The sequence below is a fragment of the Osmerus eperlanus genome, chromosome 9 (assembly GCF_963692335.1).
Source record: "Osmerus eperlanus chromosome 9, fOsmEpe2.1, whole genome shotgun sequence".
NCBI classification, from domain to species: Eukaryota; Metazoa; Chordata; class Actinopteri; order Osmeriformes; family Osmeridae; genus Osmerus; species Osmerus eperlanus.
The window spans coordinates 15176756-15194351 of record NC_085026.1 but is presented as its reverse complement, the minus strand read 5'-3'; the positions used below and the strand labels follow the sequence as shown (position 1 = coordinate 15194351).

The window sequence follows — 17596 nt, the reverse complement described above, 5'->3', positions numbered from 1 at the left end:
CTCATTTCCTGCGGACAGCAAGTCCTTTCCTGTTGTTGCTTGAATGGATTGGGCAGTTGTCCCCGGTGACACTAACTCTGTCACCACAGTCTCTATTGAGAAGTGACAGGTCTGAACCAGCAGCTGCTGCATGTCAACGTGTTGTGTGTCTGATGGTATGCTAACATGTTAGCACATCCATGTGTTTCTGTGCTGGTATGTTAGCATATCCATGTGTTTACATGTAGATATGTTAGCATGTTAGCATGTCCAGGTGTTTTCCTTGCTTGTATGTTAGACAGCAAATTGGGGTTCCCAACCCTCCAGGTAATACTGACAGAGGAGCCAGGTGTCTACCCCTGGGAAATGATCTTTGACACACAGACACACATATACTTAGCAACACTCCAAACTGCATAGAGAACAAGGTAGGCACAGACAAGCTGTGACCAATCAGAGTGATTTACTCAGGGACACACATGTCCAAAGACACACCCCTGAACATGCTCGGACCTTCACCAACACACCTTTCCAAAACACTGAAAGATCAATATGCTGGGCCAGAGCCATCGTTCACACCCCTCAGCACCAATCAATGCCTTTGTAAAGCTGATAGACTTTGTAACCAGAGCCAGTCAGGTAGCAGGCAACTGCCTACGACACCAAGGAGGGTCAACTTCAGCTTTCCACACACATTTTCCGAGATGGCTGGTAGAGACATAGATCAAGGAGTTAAAGAGAGACAGAAAAGGCTGTGGAGAGAGGGAGGTAGAGAGGGAGAGATAGAGAGAGAGAGAGAGAGAGAGAGGGGGGGGGAGGGAGATAAAGAGAGAGAGAGAATAGAGGTCTTCTGAGGAGGATAGGGGGTATTCATGTCAGGAGGCTTCAGTTGTCTTGACAACAGAGTCTCAGGGTCGTTGTTCACAAGTTGTTCACAACTTAAGGTTACGATGGTCCCAGATCAAATTTTGAGCAGTTAACTGCCGTGAGCAAACCAGTGTTGCCCCAGTGCACACTGGGTCACCAGAGGAGTGCTCAGTAAACATAGAGGTGTGCAGGGATCACACATGTGGTTGTTACCATGGCGACCAGCATCTGTTGTTGGGCCTCTATCTGTTGCTGCTGTCGTGTAGCCATCTCCTGTAGCTCTGACAGGGTGAGCTCCACACGAGGGACCCCAGCCTGAACACACACACACAGGCACACACACACACACAGGCACACACACACACACACACACAGGCACACACACACACACAACGCAACACACAGGCACACACACACACACAGGCACACACACAGGCACACGCACAGGCACACGCACAGGCACACACAGGCCACACACACACACACACAGGCACACACACACAGGCACACACACACACACACAGAGGCACACACAGGCACACACACACACACAGGCACACACAGGCACACAAACAAACAAAAACACACATAATTAGTGAAGCAAACAATGACAGTCATTCCTTTCAACCAAGGGTAGCAAAATACAGTTGGTACATGGTCTCTCCCCCCACACCTCTCTCTCTCTCAAACACACACAAACTAATGCATACATTAGACCAGACTTTCCCAACCTTTTACACTTTGCGGCCCACTTACATAGCTCAAATATAAAATATATTTTTTAAAGAAAACCTGGCCAGCTCTGGACCCGGCTTATGCAATATGCGGAAGTGATGCGTGCATAGTGGATTGAAGTGGGTGTATTCAAGTTAAGGTGGAAATGTCAGTTGGTCTTTCGTCAACGTGCCAAGCGTAACTATTGGCGTTTCGTTCATGATAAATGAAAGGCAACATTTTATTGAAAAATTAGTATGAATTATAATAATCATTTACCAACAGTATTTATAAATATTTTGATATTTATTAATTTTTCATACTTTTGTTTTCATTGGTTTTGGCGGCCAACTGGTTGGGAATCTCTGCATTAGACTGACAAGCAGGTGAGGTGGTACACACAACAGTATAGAGTTACACCGTGAGATGCAGACAGCAGCTGTATTACAGAAGCAGCTCATCAGTCTATAAAGAGACCAAGAACAGCACAGAGCCATCAGATCTACAGGTCTCTCCCTGGTCTCCAGTCAGCAGGGAGGTTCTTATGTAACGGTTCAAACACAGGCATTTTACATCTACTACATCAACAAACAGTAGCTGTCTTTGAAGAGGCATCAAAGCATCTTCTGCTGCTGTTCTGCTGCTGTGAAGTTGGGTGTGAACCACAGTGCGAGATGTTAAAAAGTAAAAATAAATAAAAGTGTTGCATCTCTGCTTAAACTTTTGCACAAATCTGCCTCTCTCTTTCTCTCACTCCTCTTTTATCTCTTTCATAATATTTCTCTGTTTTTCCTCCCAGCCCCCCCCCTCCCTCCCAGTACCCACCTCCCTCCCTCCCAGCCCCCCCCCCCCTCCCTCCCCAGCCCCCCCCTCCCTCCCAGTACCCACCTCCCTCCCTGCCAGCCCCCCCCCCCTCCCTCCCAGCCCTCCCCCTCCCTCCCAGTACCCACCTCCCTCCCTGCCAGCCCCCCCCCTCCCTCCCAGCCCCCCCCCCCCCTCCCCTCCCAGCCCACCCCCTCCCTCCCAGTACCCACCTCCCTCCCTCCCAGTACCCCCCCCCCTCCCAGTACCCACCTCCCCCCCTCCCAGCCCCCCCCCTCCCTCCCAGCCCCACCCCCCTCCCTCCCTCCCAGCCCCCCCCCTCCCTCCCAGCCCCACCCCCCTCCCTCCCAGTACCCCCCCCCTCCCAGTACCCACCACCCCCCCTCCTAGCCCCCCCCCCCTCCCTCCAGCCCCACACCCCTCCCTCCCAGCCCCACCCCCCTCCCTCCCCCCTCTCTCTGCCTGGTCTGTGGGGTCCCAAGCCCCAAAGTAGGAGCTCAGAGCAGAGCTGCCGTAATCATCACATCTGGACCACCAGGAAATGCCTGCACTGGCAGATTAGGAAGACTGCAATCGGCAAGCCATGTCCTGCTATTGTGTTGGCTCACTGACTCAACACACACACACATGCACACACACACGCAGGCACGCACACACACACACTGACCGTGACCAGTCACCATGCATGCTCATTCACACTTTCAAAGACACATACAGACATTGTCTGAAGTCATTTTCACGCTGAAGCTCAGCTCTGTCTAGCACCGCACTAAAGGGACGAGGACTGCATTTTTAGATCATAGCTTGAGAGGGAAACTAGAATAGTTTCATCCCTGCCGGAAAATGGGTTCAAGTCCCTGACATTCACCCCAGTTGTGACCCTAGAAGAGCCGACGGTGGCTCACAAAGCTCAAAACACATCTGTTCCTCAGACCAGTGAGAACAGGAAGACTGCTCTCTAACAATCAGAAAGATGGCCATCCCAGTGTGTGTACATGGGTGTGCGACTGTGTTTCCATGCATAAGTTAATAGTTTATGGAATACCATATCCTTTATTTCCTAGTTGACCTCAGATGCCTGACTGACTGACGGCAGGATGTTGGTCTGTAATCACAGTCACATTTACATTACATTTAGCAGACGCTCTCATCCAGAGCGACTTACAGTACCAGCAACCTTGGGATTACTAGCCCAATTCCCTAACCGCTCAGCCACCTGACTCAACTTGTTAACCAAGAAGTAGTGGAAGTAAAGGAGAGAAGGAGCAGAGACCGAGAAGAGATGGAAAGGAGAAGAGAGAGTTGATATGGAGTAGAGGAGAGAGAGTTGATATGGAGTAGAGGAGAGAGAGTTGATATGGAGTAGAGAAGAGAGAGTTGATATGGAGTAGAGAAGAGAGAGTTGATATGGAGTAGAGAAGAGAGAGTTGATATGGAGTAGAGGAGAGAGAGTTGATATGGAGTAGAGAAGAGAGAGTTGATATGGAGTAGAGAAGAGAGAGTTGATATGGAGAAGAGAGAGTTGATATGGAGTAGAGGAGAGGGAGTTAATATGGAGTAGAGAAGAGAGAGTTGATATGGAGTAGAGAAGAGAGAGTTGATATGGAGTAGAGAAGAGAGAGTTGATATGGAGTAGAGAAGAGAGAGTTGATATGGAGTAGAGAAGAGAGAGTTGATATGGAGTAGAGAAGAGAGGGTTGATATGGAGTAGAGAAGAGAGAGTTGATATGGAGTAGAGGAGAGAGAGTTGATATGGAGTAGAGAAGAGAGAGTTGATATGGAGTAGAGAAGAGAGAGTTGATATGGAGTAGAGGAGAGGGAGTTGATATGGAGTAGAGGAGAGGGAGTTGATATGGAGTAGAGAAGAGAGAGTTGATATGGAGTAGAGGAGAGGGAGTTGATATGGAGTAGAGAAGAGAGAGTTGATATGGAGTAGAGGAGAGAGAGTTGATATGGAGTAGAGGAGAGGGAGTTGATATGGAGTAGAGGAGAGGGAGTTGATATGGAGTAGAGAAGAGAGAGTTGATATGGAGTAGAGGAGAGGGAGGGGCACAAATGGGGGAGAGGTAGAATAGAGGAGAGAGGGAGGAGAGAGCGTGAGCAGACTGGGCGAGTGAGAGGGACAGAATGCAAGGTAAGGGGAAAGCAGCCCAAATCAGTTACAGTGCATTTCCTCTACGTCACCCCATGACATAATTGCTGAAATCAGGCAACGCTGACCTACGTGTCAGAAACCAGGGCCAAGACAAGGATCTGGACTTGTAATAGGACCTGGAGCAGGCCAGGACCAGAACACAGACCAGAACCAAGACCAGGCTGGACTTTCACTACTAGACTCATTTATCCAACTCATCATGTCAAGTTTCTTAGAGCTAAAATCTGAGAGCTGAAAATCACACAAAGGTTATTGTTAAAAACATTTAAATCACTGTTATCTAGATTATTTATCAACCAAAACAGCAGACCTAAAAACAAATCTCAATTTAAAACTATGTATTTATTTATTCAGCTCACAGTGTATTTATCTCATTCACCAGGCTAAGATATACCATTAGACTAGGATACATCTGCGCTTGTATTACAACAATATAACAATATGACATCAGACCGTACTAAAATAGCTTTGATTACCTGGTGGGAGTCCCAGGTAATTCTGCAAGATCGCACCTTAATTTTGCTGCATTGTCCTTCAACGGTAAATTCCTGCACTGCCTCTACGTGGTTCCATTCCATTTTTACGGTAAAATTCGTTTCTCTGCCTAATCAGAGAAATACACTCAAACACTCAAATATTCTGAGAGCAGTGTACCGGTCAGATCTCTATCAGAACTTTCGTACTTGTCCGATGATGCGGTGAGGAGGATCTTGCCTACGACACACTGGCGCGAGCTTAGCTTGTTATTCCCCTCATGTCCCATTCGAACATGATGTAAAACCAGCGTGCGCACACGCGCTCACATCTGCATCCACTGAACGGTATAACGGGATAGGCAAAATCAAGTCCCCGACTCACTCCGCCGGGGGTGAACCACAGTCACGGGACGGCAGTCACGGCTGCTGCTCACCGAGGTGGATAACGCTGTCATTCGCCAATAACGGCCATCTGTTCAAATGATCTTGTTCGCTCTTGTTCATGTTAGTTTATAATGAACGACCGAAACACGTTCATAAAGCGGCGGATGTTTATCGCCGACATGACTTTGTTACTGCGTAAGTTTTTGTCCCCTGGGGAGGGTTTTGTTCCAATTTTGACGCGCCAGCAGTTCTATCCACCCCGCGCTCCCCCGCGCTCCCCCTCTCCCGCACTCTCATGCTTCCCAGTTCCCTCTCCCCCCCCCCCCCCCCCCTCTCTCTCTCTCTTTCAGCTCTGGTAGCTGGACTGCAGCACACACCCTCTCACTCTCTCCCTCCCTATCTCTGCTGCCATAAACTCGCTGCGCCACAGCTGTCTCCCGGACAGGTAGTCTACTGATGTTACGGGGGATTTAAATAGAGGCCTCGTGCTTGCCAATCGCGTGCATATTCTTATACTAACAGGCCAGTGATCACAGAGGAATAGGGATTGTAAACAGTCAATACAAACATTTACATAGATTTACTCTCTGTGTACATCGACTTAACCTTTCATATTGTGAAGGATTTGAGTGAAGACCTCAGTGTAAACCCTGATGTCTACATCAATCTAAACATGGACCCGGTACAAATATGAAACACTTGTTAGTCTGTCATAAGCCATACTGCCTACACAAGTAATACAATATATTATACTTTGCAAGCAATTCAGATAAAGTTCATGGCAGAACTCTTCGCTATATTAGAGTAGAACAAACTCTTCATGCATGACCAGTGTAGGGCAAAGGGGCTCCTCAAAACCCTGTCAAGTCCTCAGCCCTCAGGATCAGTCTGAGCCAGTACAGTACAGTAGCATGTCTCCTTGCCCTGTGCTTCGGAAGCTCTAACCACACACAGTTGTGTCAACAGAGAGGCTGTGACGGACACAGTCATCCGGTCAAATCCTCCTGGTCAGTCTACTGTTTCTGCTATGAACAGCTCACCTCCTTAGTAGTCATTTACTTAGACTGAGGGGGATGGGGCTTTGATTGGGAGGGGGGGGGGGCTGTGGTTGGGGGGAGGGGATTGGTACAACCTTTCCTTATGTCTACTCTCCCGAAACCAATGTAAGAAGTTTTCAGAAAAGGAATTCCTCCAATGAGGGATCAAGGACATAATAGTGAGACTGTTGGGAAAACAGGGAGGGTCCCTGGCCAGCCATCATCTCACACCTGTTGTTTTCCTGTCTAAAATGGCCGTTATAAAAACAGATGACTGGAATCTCTACTTACGAACTTATGAAGAGGTGTTAGAGGAATCTAAAACAGCCTAGCTAGGATAAGACAAGGCCAAGTTCTCTACTAAGAGCACAGCTGTGCCCCCACACCCTCATGCACGCTCTCTCTCTCTCTCTCTCTCTCTCTCTCTCTCTCTCTCTCTCTCTCTCTCTCTCTCTCTCTCTCTCTCTCTCTCTCTCTCTCTCTCTCTCCCCCTTCTCTCTCTCTCCCCCTTCTCTCTCTCTCTCTCTCTGTGACTCACACTGTCCCTCTTTCACTCCCTCTCTTTCTCTCTCATTGAGACACAGACACAAACAAACTCATACACCCCACACACCCCCACACACCCCCACACACAAACGTCAGATAAATCCTTTTTCCGATAAAGAACTCACCCTTGTAGTGCGCTCTCTCCCTTGCCTTCAAAGTATAGCTACTCCTGTCGCTAAAAGCTGTCAACCAGAGACAGCCTGCTAGGCTAGTGACCCGCTGTGTTGGCCGAGAAACAGGACAGAGAGAAGAAGTGTACTGGAGACACAGCCCACGTCCACAGAGCCCGAGAATCCTCTTACCGTAAGGAGAGTTATGTCATGAGACCGAGGTAATCTCTGGACGGACGGACAGAGAGAGAGAGAGAGAGAGAGAGAGAGTGAGAGAGAGAGAGAGAGAGAGAGTGAAACTTGCTTGAGTATCTATAACTCAAGTTGCATTCATTTACCAGAGTGTGTGGCAGAAGCGGTCTTAAGATATTTGAGTCTGGATTAGACTGTGTAGGGGAACTCAACGGGTTAACAGGTATGGATATATTAACTAAATACCCATTTGGAAGGAACTAGAGGAGAATGACCAAAGCCTTTATCACTGACCAAATAGCACAAGTTATTATGTATTTAAGTTGTTCTGTTGACGAATACAGCAGAGATAAAGAGTGGAACAACGTGGGCTTGTTGAAACAGTAACTACTGGCTGGCACAGCTGACAGCTTCACCTCAAGTACAGTGGAAAAGGGAGCCTACCATTGCCAAAGCAGCCAAACTAGCCATTAGCCATGGCCAGAGATGCTAGACTAGCCTTTTGCCATGGCCAGAGTAGTCAAACTAATCATTAGCCAGGGCCAAATAATCTAGACTAGCAGTTAGCCAGGGCCAAAGCAATCACGCTGGCAGTTAACCAGGGTCAAAGTATCTACACTAGCCACCAGCCAGAGCCAGAGCAGCCAGAGTAGCTCTTAGCCAACACAAGAGATGTCAGACTAGCTGTTAGCCAACACAAGAGACGCCAGACTAGCAGTTAGCCAGCCAAAGAAACCAGACTAGCAGTTAGCCTGAGCCAAAGAAGCCAGACTAGCAGTTAGCCTGAGCCAAAGAAGCCAGACTAACAGTTAGCCTGAGCCAAAGAAGACAGACTAACAGTTAGCCTGACCCAAAGAAGCCAGACTAGCAGTTAGCCTGAGCCAAAGAAGCCAGACTAGCAGTTAGCCTGAGCCAAAGAAGCCAGACTAACAGTTAGCCTGAGCCAAAGAAGCCAGACTAGCAGTTAGCCTGAGCCAAAGAAGCCAGACTAGCAGTTAGCCTGAGCCAAAGAAGCCAGACTAACAGTTAGCCTGAGCCAAAGAAGCCAGACTAACAGTTAGCCTGAGCCAAAGAAGCCAGACTAGCAGTTAGCCTGAGCCAAAGAAGCCAGACTAACAGTTAGCCTGAGCCAAAGAAGCCAGAATAACAGTTAGCCTGAGCCAAAGAAGCCAGACTAACAGTTAGCCTGAGCCAAAGAAGTCAGACTAACAGTTAGCCTGAGCCAAAGAAGCCAGACTAGCAGTTAGCCTGAGCCAAAGAAGCCAGACTAGCAGTTAGCCTGAGCCAAAGAAGCCAGACTAACAGTTAGCCTGAGCCAAAGAAGCCAGACTAACAGTTAGCCTGAGCCAAAGAAGCCAGACTAGCAGGTTGCCTGAGCCAAAGAAGCCAGACTAGCTGTTAGCCAACACAAGAGACACCAGACTAGTTGTTAGCCTGAGCCAAAGAAGCCAGACTAGCAGGTTGCCTGAGCCAAAGAAGCCAGACTAGCAGGTTGCCTGAGCCAAAGAAGCCAGACTAGCTGTTAGCCAACACAAGAGACACCAGACTAGTTGTTAGCCTGAGCCAAAGAAGCCAGACTAGCTGTTAGCCAACACAAGAGACACCAGACTAGCTGTTAGCCAACACAAGAGACACCAGACTAGTTGTTAGCCTGAGCCAAAGAAGCCAGACGGGAGTAAGAAGAGTTTGATCCCCTACTCTCACACGAGGCAACTCTGAGAAATCTGTAATCATTCCTGTCACTAAGCCTTAGACTAATCCTTGGGATTTTACAAACAACTGACAAGAAACACTTTTAACACTCACGTACACACACACACACACACACACACACACACACACACACACACACACACACACACACACACACACACACACACCCACACACACATACTAGGTTAGGTTAGAGGGTATGTCACTGTGCTGATATCATTACTGTTTACTGTATTCTGCCTAGTACTGAGAATGACAGAGAGCTTTAGGCGGAGTCTGACTGATGTCACCAGGCCAGCCCTGCACGCACCCAGAGATGGAGAGTGGGGAGGAATCCAATTGACTGGATAACTGCTGTGGAGAGACACTTTATCAATTCTCAGAAAGCTGGATTGAGATCTGTGTGTGTGTGTGTGGTCTTGTTTTCGAACAGAAGTTCCCAGGATAGTAAACTACTGTAAAATAAATAAATAGGGAGGACATTCTTGAGCCCCACAACTTCAATTGTTATTTCTAGGTTTGTGTGTGTTAGTATGTGTGAGTGTGTGAGTGTGTATGTGTGTGTGTGTATGTGTGTCGACTCACCTGGTTGTCTGTGAGCAGGTCGGCGTTCCCTCCTCTTACTGTGCTGCTCTGCTCTGTACTCTCTGCAGGGGAAACAAGACATCAGATCAGGCCGCAGCTTCACAAACTAGAGCCACAACATCCCATATTAGAGGTGCAGTCAGAGATGCTGTCCAAGATATACAAGCAGCCGTCTGTGTCTTCGGGCCAAACCCTGCTATCTCGGTCCTTCCTAATCACAACAATGTCTCCACTTCAGACGGCCCAATCACACTGAGGAGGGACAAAAACCAACCCTTGAAACACGTGTGTAAATTACAGAGGACAAATCTCTCTTTTTTTGTGATTTCAGGTTTTGTGTTCCGTTCTTTCATTGTTTACTTAAGCGGATAATATCCTCTTTAGGGAAATCACAAAAAGAGTTTTTAGGAGATCAATGTAATAATTCACCGGCGTTTTGAGGATTATGGTGCACTTATCTCCGATTTGACCAATTTAGCTTTCACAACATGAAGCCCCAGTAAGAATGGAACTTGGATCCAGGCTTGAGTCTCTGGGCACTGATTCTGCGTCTGAATTTTCCAAAGCTAAAAAGAGACTAGCGAAACACCAGTTGGGTAGAGAACTTGAACGTTGAAGGTTGGAGTTACTAACAGATCTTACGCCTCCCTAACTCAGCCTAAGTTGGAGGAAACAGAAACCCAGTGCTGTAGTAGGAACTGATGCAAAAACGTTCAGATTAGTCACACTCCATTTACACTTCCCACTAAATCCAACACCACAAAATTAAACACCACCCCTGAACCTTCACTCCGTCTAGCCATGTCGACAATCAATGGGGATCTTCTCTTCTGATTGGTGTTTCATTATCTCTTTGTGGTGAAAGTTCTAGAATTCCCCCACTAGGCTGGACACGACATGTCCACAGTCAGACATGGGACGACCTTGACCTTGCCGTCAACCCTCCACTACCAACACCCCAGACCTGTCCCTGTCGATTCCCTTTGATGAGAACCCACAGACACCTACACACTCTCACATCCACACACAAACTCACCTCCCTCCAACTGCGTTCTCTATTAATAGTGGGTGGTTTAATGCTCTAAACCCTGTCCAGTGCAGTATGAGGGTGACTGGAAAGGGAAGGTAATCCTGTCAGCAACTAATACCTCTCCTCCATCATTGGGGCTGTAGACCAGGGGCTCTCTGTTTTACTCAGACACACACACCCACACACACATCAACTTCAAAGCCTGCTCTAACCTTCCCTGCCCTCCCCATCCTTTCAGTCCCCCCCAGCCAGCCTTGAACCCCCCCCCCTCCCAATTCCTCCAGTCTCCCTAGACTCCTACCACCACCACCCCCACCACCCCCACCACCACTTCCAGTGTCCCCAGTCCGTCAAGCCTGGCTGCTTCTGATCCATCTCAGGTGCAGAGGGCAGCAGAGGGCAGCGGAGGGCGCACAGGGCTAATTATCCCTAAAAGCGATTAGTTACGTAAGAGCAGCCAGCCAGCCAGTCCATCAGTCAATCAGTTAGCCCAGCCAGCCACGCTAAGTCCTGCTCCACTGAAACAGTCAACTGTCTAGGAGGGGAGGGGAGGGGAGGGGAAGAAAAGAAAAGAAAAGAGAAGAGAAGAGAGGAGAGGAGAAGAGAGGAGAAAAGAGGTCATGGAAAATGCATAACAGTAACTCAGGAGTCCAAACAAACAGCCAGACTCGGAGGAATCCTCTCTGTTCTGGAATAGAACACTGACAGAAATCGGAAGGACGACAGGAACAGTGTTACATAAATAGTACATATCTTGTTGACATCTGCAGAGAACTACGGATATACAAACTATTTGTTGTGCATGTGCGCGTGTGTGTGTGTGTGTGCGTTGTACCCACCGTGCAGGCTGGAGTCAGACGGACACTCCTCGTGTCGCAGGTAGAACTTGACTTCTATCCTCCTCGGGCCCCACCTCTGCAGATGTTCATACATCAGATGCTCGAAAGGGATCCCTCTCTCTGGGGAGGAGAACAGCGGACGGACTGTCACACAGGGTCATGTACCAACAGGAGCCTAGTAGGGGGGGGGGGGTTCTCTAGGGAGGGGGCAGGGTACTGACAGTTGAAAAACAATCCTTTGACTCTCTAAAGTAGCTGAAACAGGCTTGTGATGCAGGAGGGGGGGGGGGGGGGTTACAGTATCGCCCCACCCAGGAAGGGAATGTGCTGATATGATTTAAATTAACTGACTGACCTCAAATGATAAATTCCTTGTGTACTGTCACTCTTACTTGGTTTACTCTGATTATTGTGTCAATGAGCCTTTTCATTACATACATAATAGTGTGGATTATTGACATCAGTGACAATGTGCTGTGTTTAGCTGACAATCACAGCATGAGGTTATCGGAGATTATCTTACTATTAATAGAAGGGATAATAACATTAGCCCATATTATCCCCCTCGCTGAACCACTGAACTGGATGCACACTGCACACTACGCACTGCACATGACACACTGCTACACAGAGCCTATGTAACCCTTCACAGAAACCACAATCTGTAAACAATTAAAATGAATTCTTCTGTCACATGTGTGGGCTGGATCCAGGCAAGGTTACCGTCTGGGGACTGACTGTCATGTGGGTTGTGCTTCAGTCTGCATGGCCAGGGGCAGAGGCAGGGTCATCACCACAGACACCCTGACCCACATTTCCTTCCTCATCTTCTGCCTCTCCCTCTGCCTCTTTCTCCCTTTGTATACCTTTCTCAGCTGATCTCTCTCTCTCTCTTTCTCTTTCTTTTTCTCTCTCTCTCTCTCTCTCTCTCTCTCTCTCTCTCTCTCTCTCTCTCTCTCTCTCTCTCTCTCTCTCTCTCTCTCTCTCTCTCTCTCTCTCTCTCTCTCTCTCTCTCTCTCTCTAAATGTTTACATGTCTATCTGTCTCTACCTCTCCCTCTGTCTATCTGAGCAGGGCTGGTTAGGGCCGGTCTGGACTGGGGGCAGGGTGAAAGATGAGGGGAGGGTGGGAAGGACAGGGAGAGGAGCTCTAGGGACAAGGACACCATTGTTGGGGCATGTGGCTGGTGGCCTGGACCCGAAGGGAGGAGTTGACCCAGCCCCAATATTTACCCAGGCAGATTTTCTCACTTCTATTACAGTGGCAACCTTCCTCTCTGTCTTTATCTCCGTCTCTCAGGACTCTGTCTCTCTTTTATCATCCCTGCCTGTATGGCTCACTAACACCATTGATGGCACCAGGCAGGCAGGCAGGCAGGCAGGCAGGCAGACAGACAGACAGGAAGACAGGCAGACAGACAGACAGACAGACAGACAGGAAGACAGGCAGACAGACAGACAGACAGGCAGGCAGGCAGGCAGGCAGGAAGACAGGCAGACAGGCAGACAGGCAGACAGACAGACAGTCAGGCCATTGATGGCACCAGGCAGGCAGGCAGGCAGGCAGACAGACAGACAGACAGACAGACAGACAGGAAGACAGGCAGACAGACAGACAGACAGGAAGACAGGCAGACAGACAGGCAGACAGGCAGTCAGGCAGGCAGGCAGGCAGGCAGACAGTCAGACAGGCAGTCAGGCAGACAGGCAGACAGGCAGACAGGCAGACAGACAGACAGGCAGACAGGCAGACAGACAGACAGACAGACAGACAGACAGGCAGGCAGGCAGACAGACAGAGAGGCAGACAGACAGACAGACAGGCAGGCAGGCAGGCAGGCAGACAGACAGAGAGGCAGACAGACAGACAGACAGACAGACAGACAGGCAGACAGACAGACAGACAGACAGACAGGCAGTCAGGCAGTCAGACAGGCAGTCAGACAGGCAGACAGACAGACAGTCAGGCAGACAGGCAGGCAGGCAGGCAGGCAGGCAGACAGAGAGGCAGACAGACAGGCAGACAGGCAGACAGACAGACAGACAGACAGACAGACAGGCAGTCAGGCAGTCAGACAGGCAGTCAGACAGGCAGTCAGACAGGCAGGCAGGCAGGCAGGCAGGCAGGCAGGCAGGCAGGCAGACAGAGAGCCTACCGTTGTCCTGCCACACCTCTGCCAGGTGGCAGCCGCTCTCCCCGGCCTCCTTGCAGAAGTCCACCACGTCTCGGCAGGTGGTCTCCGGGGTGATGGGAACCTCCGTCAGCATCTGCTGGGTGTCGTTGAGGAACACCGTCAGGATCGTCTGGAGGGGCAGAGCAGGCCGGATGATTCCGGCGTTACAGAGGGACTGGTAGCTTGGAGGTTTCATGTCCGTAGTGCAGACATTAATATTGGGCCTAGTGGCTCCCTGGCTGTGTCTCAGTAATAAAGAGTGACCGGTACTGGGTCTCCAGCCCTGCCAAAGGCTGGCGTTGTCTCCATACAGGGTGCTACATCAAGTTGCCTTCTACAAATACACAGAGAAGGAGAGAGAGGTCAATCTGACAGTTGACTCTGAATCGAGCCAACACCCTCCTAGAAGGGTTCGGCCGGGAACATACAGTGTAGGCAGTCTGCCAAACGGAGAACTCAGACACCCAGGGGGATTGTCGGGCATGTAGGACGAGCTTTGTTCATAGTCCAACTGAAACAGCAGACATATAGGCCCTTGCAAGGACGTTTGTGTGTGTTGGTCCACCACAGATTAGAATTTGGGCACATTATAAAACTGGAATTTCCTGTGTCGTCCCATCTAGATTGACAATCTGTGGAGGACCGGATATTTGAGATAATCTGGGGCATGGCAACAGAATTTAATGATTTTAGCTGTGGTATAGGTCACAATTGCACAAACACACACTCACATACATGGGACACACACACCCCAGCAGAAAGCGTCCTGGATGATGGTATTTATGTCAAACAGCTGACATGGGTCGTGTCTGTTTAAAAACCCAGCCCTCTGTGTGTAGACTCTGCACACACACACACACACACACACCCATACACCACGGATCGGAGCCTGTATGCCAAGATGTAAGGTAATCTCTCGCTGCATGCAGACAGATTGAGAGGAGGGCCCATTCTGTAAGGCTTGGATTACAACACCAAGCTATAATCATCAGATTATGTCATGTGTAAACGTGTGTGTGTATGTGTGTATGTGTCCGAAAGGTGACAAATGAAAACATACATCAGGATAAACAGAGAGAATACAAATCCAGGGAGATCAGGGGTTATGGAGAGAGAGGGATCATCTCTCTTTTTCTCAGACTGGACACAGGTTCACTGTTCCTCCCTTTTCAGTTCTATTTTCATGTTTGTGGTTCACCTCATTAGGGGTATGCGAATAAGCGTGTGTGTTTGTGTGCGTCTCTCTGTCTGTCTGTGTACAAGAGGTTGTAATCTGGTCAGTCCTCCCTGTGATTCACACGAAGCTCCTGTGATTCACACAAAGTTCAGAAAGTACACAGAGAGCAGCAAGAGTTCCAAATCTGCTGGGATCGTACTGTTTCACACACTCACCCACACCAGCTGTGTATTAGTGGTGCATTGCACTATACTGCCAACATACTCACAGCCACACATTCACACAACTCACATCTCCTTAATTCACCCCAAGCAAACTCACGTTGTTGACAAAACAAAGCCACCACATCTGATTAGTCCTATGCAATGTGTTGTTGTTATACACCTCATAGACCCCAACAAGGAGTACTGAGTGCATGTGAGTACAAACTCACCAGAGAACATTTCAACCACACAGCACACAGCGTCAACACCACTACAGAGACTCCCAACAACGCCACTATCTACTGCCTCTGTCAACTGTTCCCTGCAGCCCACAGCCAGCCCACTGCTGCCCTGCCTCCTGACTTCAGCCCTGGATGAGCCAGCCCACTGCTGCCCTGCCTCCTGACTTCAGCCCTGGATGACTCTGGTTATTTTTAGGAAGGTGCAGCAGAGCTGTGGCTCCTGAGCAGAACCAGAAGAGCAAGCACCTCACCAGCCTCTGACCCTCCAGACCCCTGGGACCTCCCCCTGTCTGGTCACCTTATCCACCCCGCATGGGGCAGGTGCTGGAGCCTGCTTCCCCTCCTGGCCCTGGGGCTGTTCCTTAGCCCGGCTACGGGTCCAGGGACAGCTGCGGTGGGGGTTCTGATGGTGGAACCAGGGCTGGTCCTTGGACACAGACACCAGTCTCCGGAGAACCTGGCTGAGGAACCTCTTCATGGAGCCACACGAGGGAAAGAGGGAGAGACACCGGAGGGAGAGACGGGAAGGGAGAGCCGGAGAGAGCGGAGCACGAACTGTCTTACACGGCTGAGAGGCAGAGATCTGTCAGGGCAGCGTGTGTGTGTGTGTGTGTGTGTGTGTGTGAGTGAGAGAGAGAGAGAGAGAGAGAGAGAGAGAGAGAGAGAGAGAGAGAGAGAGAGAGAGAGAGAGAGAGAGAGAGAGAGAGGGGGGAGAGGGAGAGAGAGAGAGAGAGAGAGAGAGAGAGAGAGAGAGAGAGAGAGAGAGAGAGAGAGAGAGAGGGGGGGAGAGGGAGAGAGGGAGAGAGGGAGAGAGAGAGACAGGGAGAGAGACAGGGAGAGAGAGAGGGAGAGAGAGAGAATGTGTGCCTGGCAGAGTGTATGATACCATGCACCAGAATGGAGGAAGGAGATGGTGCCAGTAAACATGAGGGAAAGGGGGTGGGGGGGGGGGGGGGGGGGCGTCAGGTTTGGTGGGACAAGGGCCAAGGTATGGCTTAAGGTTCAGGGACGAGGCCTTGGCATTGAGGTGGGGGGGTGAAGGGTGGGGGTTGCCTCTCATCACAAGGACCCTCTAGAGTGATATCCCCAGGACCCGTAGAATGGATTGAGGGAGATAAGAGGAGACTATGACACAAACCAGACTGAGCTGTCAAACACACACACACACATGCACACACAGACACCCACACACACGTACAAACACACACAGCTCTCTCCCAACACAACCATGACAACTATTTGATTTGACAGGAAATCAGTGCCCATGTGCTCTCTGTCTGTCAGTAAAGTGTGCAGGAGATCTAATGTTTAACCATCTGGCCTAACCAAAATAACCCAACCATGCAGCTAAAACCTGGAGAGAGGGGTGTGGAACGGCACGTTATGGAGGCAAATTATTCCATTCTGACTTCTTAATATCCCTTCTCTTGCTCCTCTTCCTCCTCACGTCCCCTGTGCCAAATCTTAATGTCCACACACACATATACTCCTTCCCCTGCTCCAGGTCCTGTCAATAATAAATCTGCAGACACAAAGCAGGTCCTGTCACAGCTCTCCACAGAGACTTTGACTGATGAGGCCTTACCCAGAATCCTCTCTGCTGCCTGGCGACGGCACTCTGTGCTCCTCTGTTTACCCAGACCCGTCACCACCGGGCCTGTCCTCAACACACACGCGCCAAGCAGAGCATCTACAGTCCACTGATCCCCACTTCAGTTCCGTAGGGAGAGCAGGACTTTATAAACAAAGCGTTCTTCTAGCACAGCCTGTTTCGGGACGGATGTTTTCCGGAAGCACATGGAACAAGACTAACAAACAGCCGGCAAGAGATGGGAGAGACATGGTGGGCTGTCTCATCATGGGTGAATGTTCAACTCGGTCTTTCTGCTGGAGTCATTGTGTGTTTTGGAGGGCAGTCAACTGATTTAGTGTCCTGTCTTGACTCCCTCTGTAAGGAGCATACAATAATACTGTCCCCATGGCAACCCCTGCCTCCATTCAAACCAAAGCTACCGTGTGACCACATGACCACATCACAATGTAATAACAAGACAGCTGTACACAAAAACATGTCACGCTCAAGTCAACACATGATGACATACGACACGAGCCTGAAAACGTCAATTTATCATTCAATTGCAGGTTGCCCAACCGCCAGTCCTTCTGGCACACATTGGAATGACAACTGAATGAAAATTACAGTACATGTGCTTACGTAAGTCTGAACTTTATACCCAGTGACTGTACTTATAGTGGCCAGAAATAGAACATTGAGGGAAAGCCAGTTAGCGTGGCTAAGATATGCTAGCGAGACAGGCAGGGGAGAGGATGGATGGGTGACCATTTACATTT

At 49.5% G+C, this 17596-nt stretch overlaps 1 protein-coding gene across 1 annotated transcript in view; it reads right to left on the bottom strand.

The window, feature by feature from the left end:
* The window catches only part of ppp1r13ba (protein phosphatase 1, regulatory subunit 13Ba), a 25251-nt gene extending 9337 nt beyond the window's left edge, over positions 1 to 15914 (bottom strand). The window contains 5 exon segments of the mRNA XM_062468718.1: positions 1060 to 1161; positions 9581 to 9642; positions 11450 to 11569; positions 13605 to 13752; positions 15543 to 15914. Of these exon segments, the coding sequence (XP_062324702.1) occupies positions 1060 to 1161; positions 9581 to 9642; positions 11450 to 11569; positions 13605 to 13752; positions 15543 to 15722 (612 nt within the window). The 5' untranslated portion in view covers positions 15723 to 15914.
* Between the last annotated feature and the right edge of the window lie 1682 nt (positions 15915 to 17596).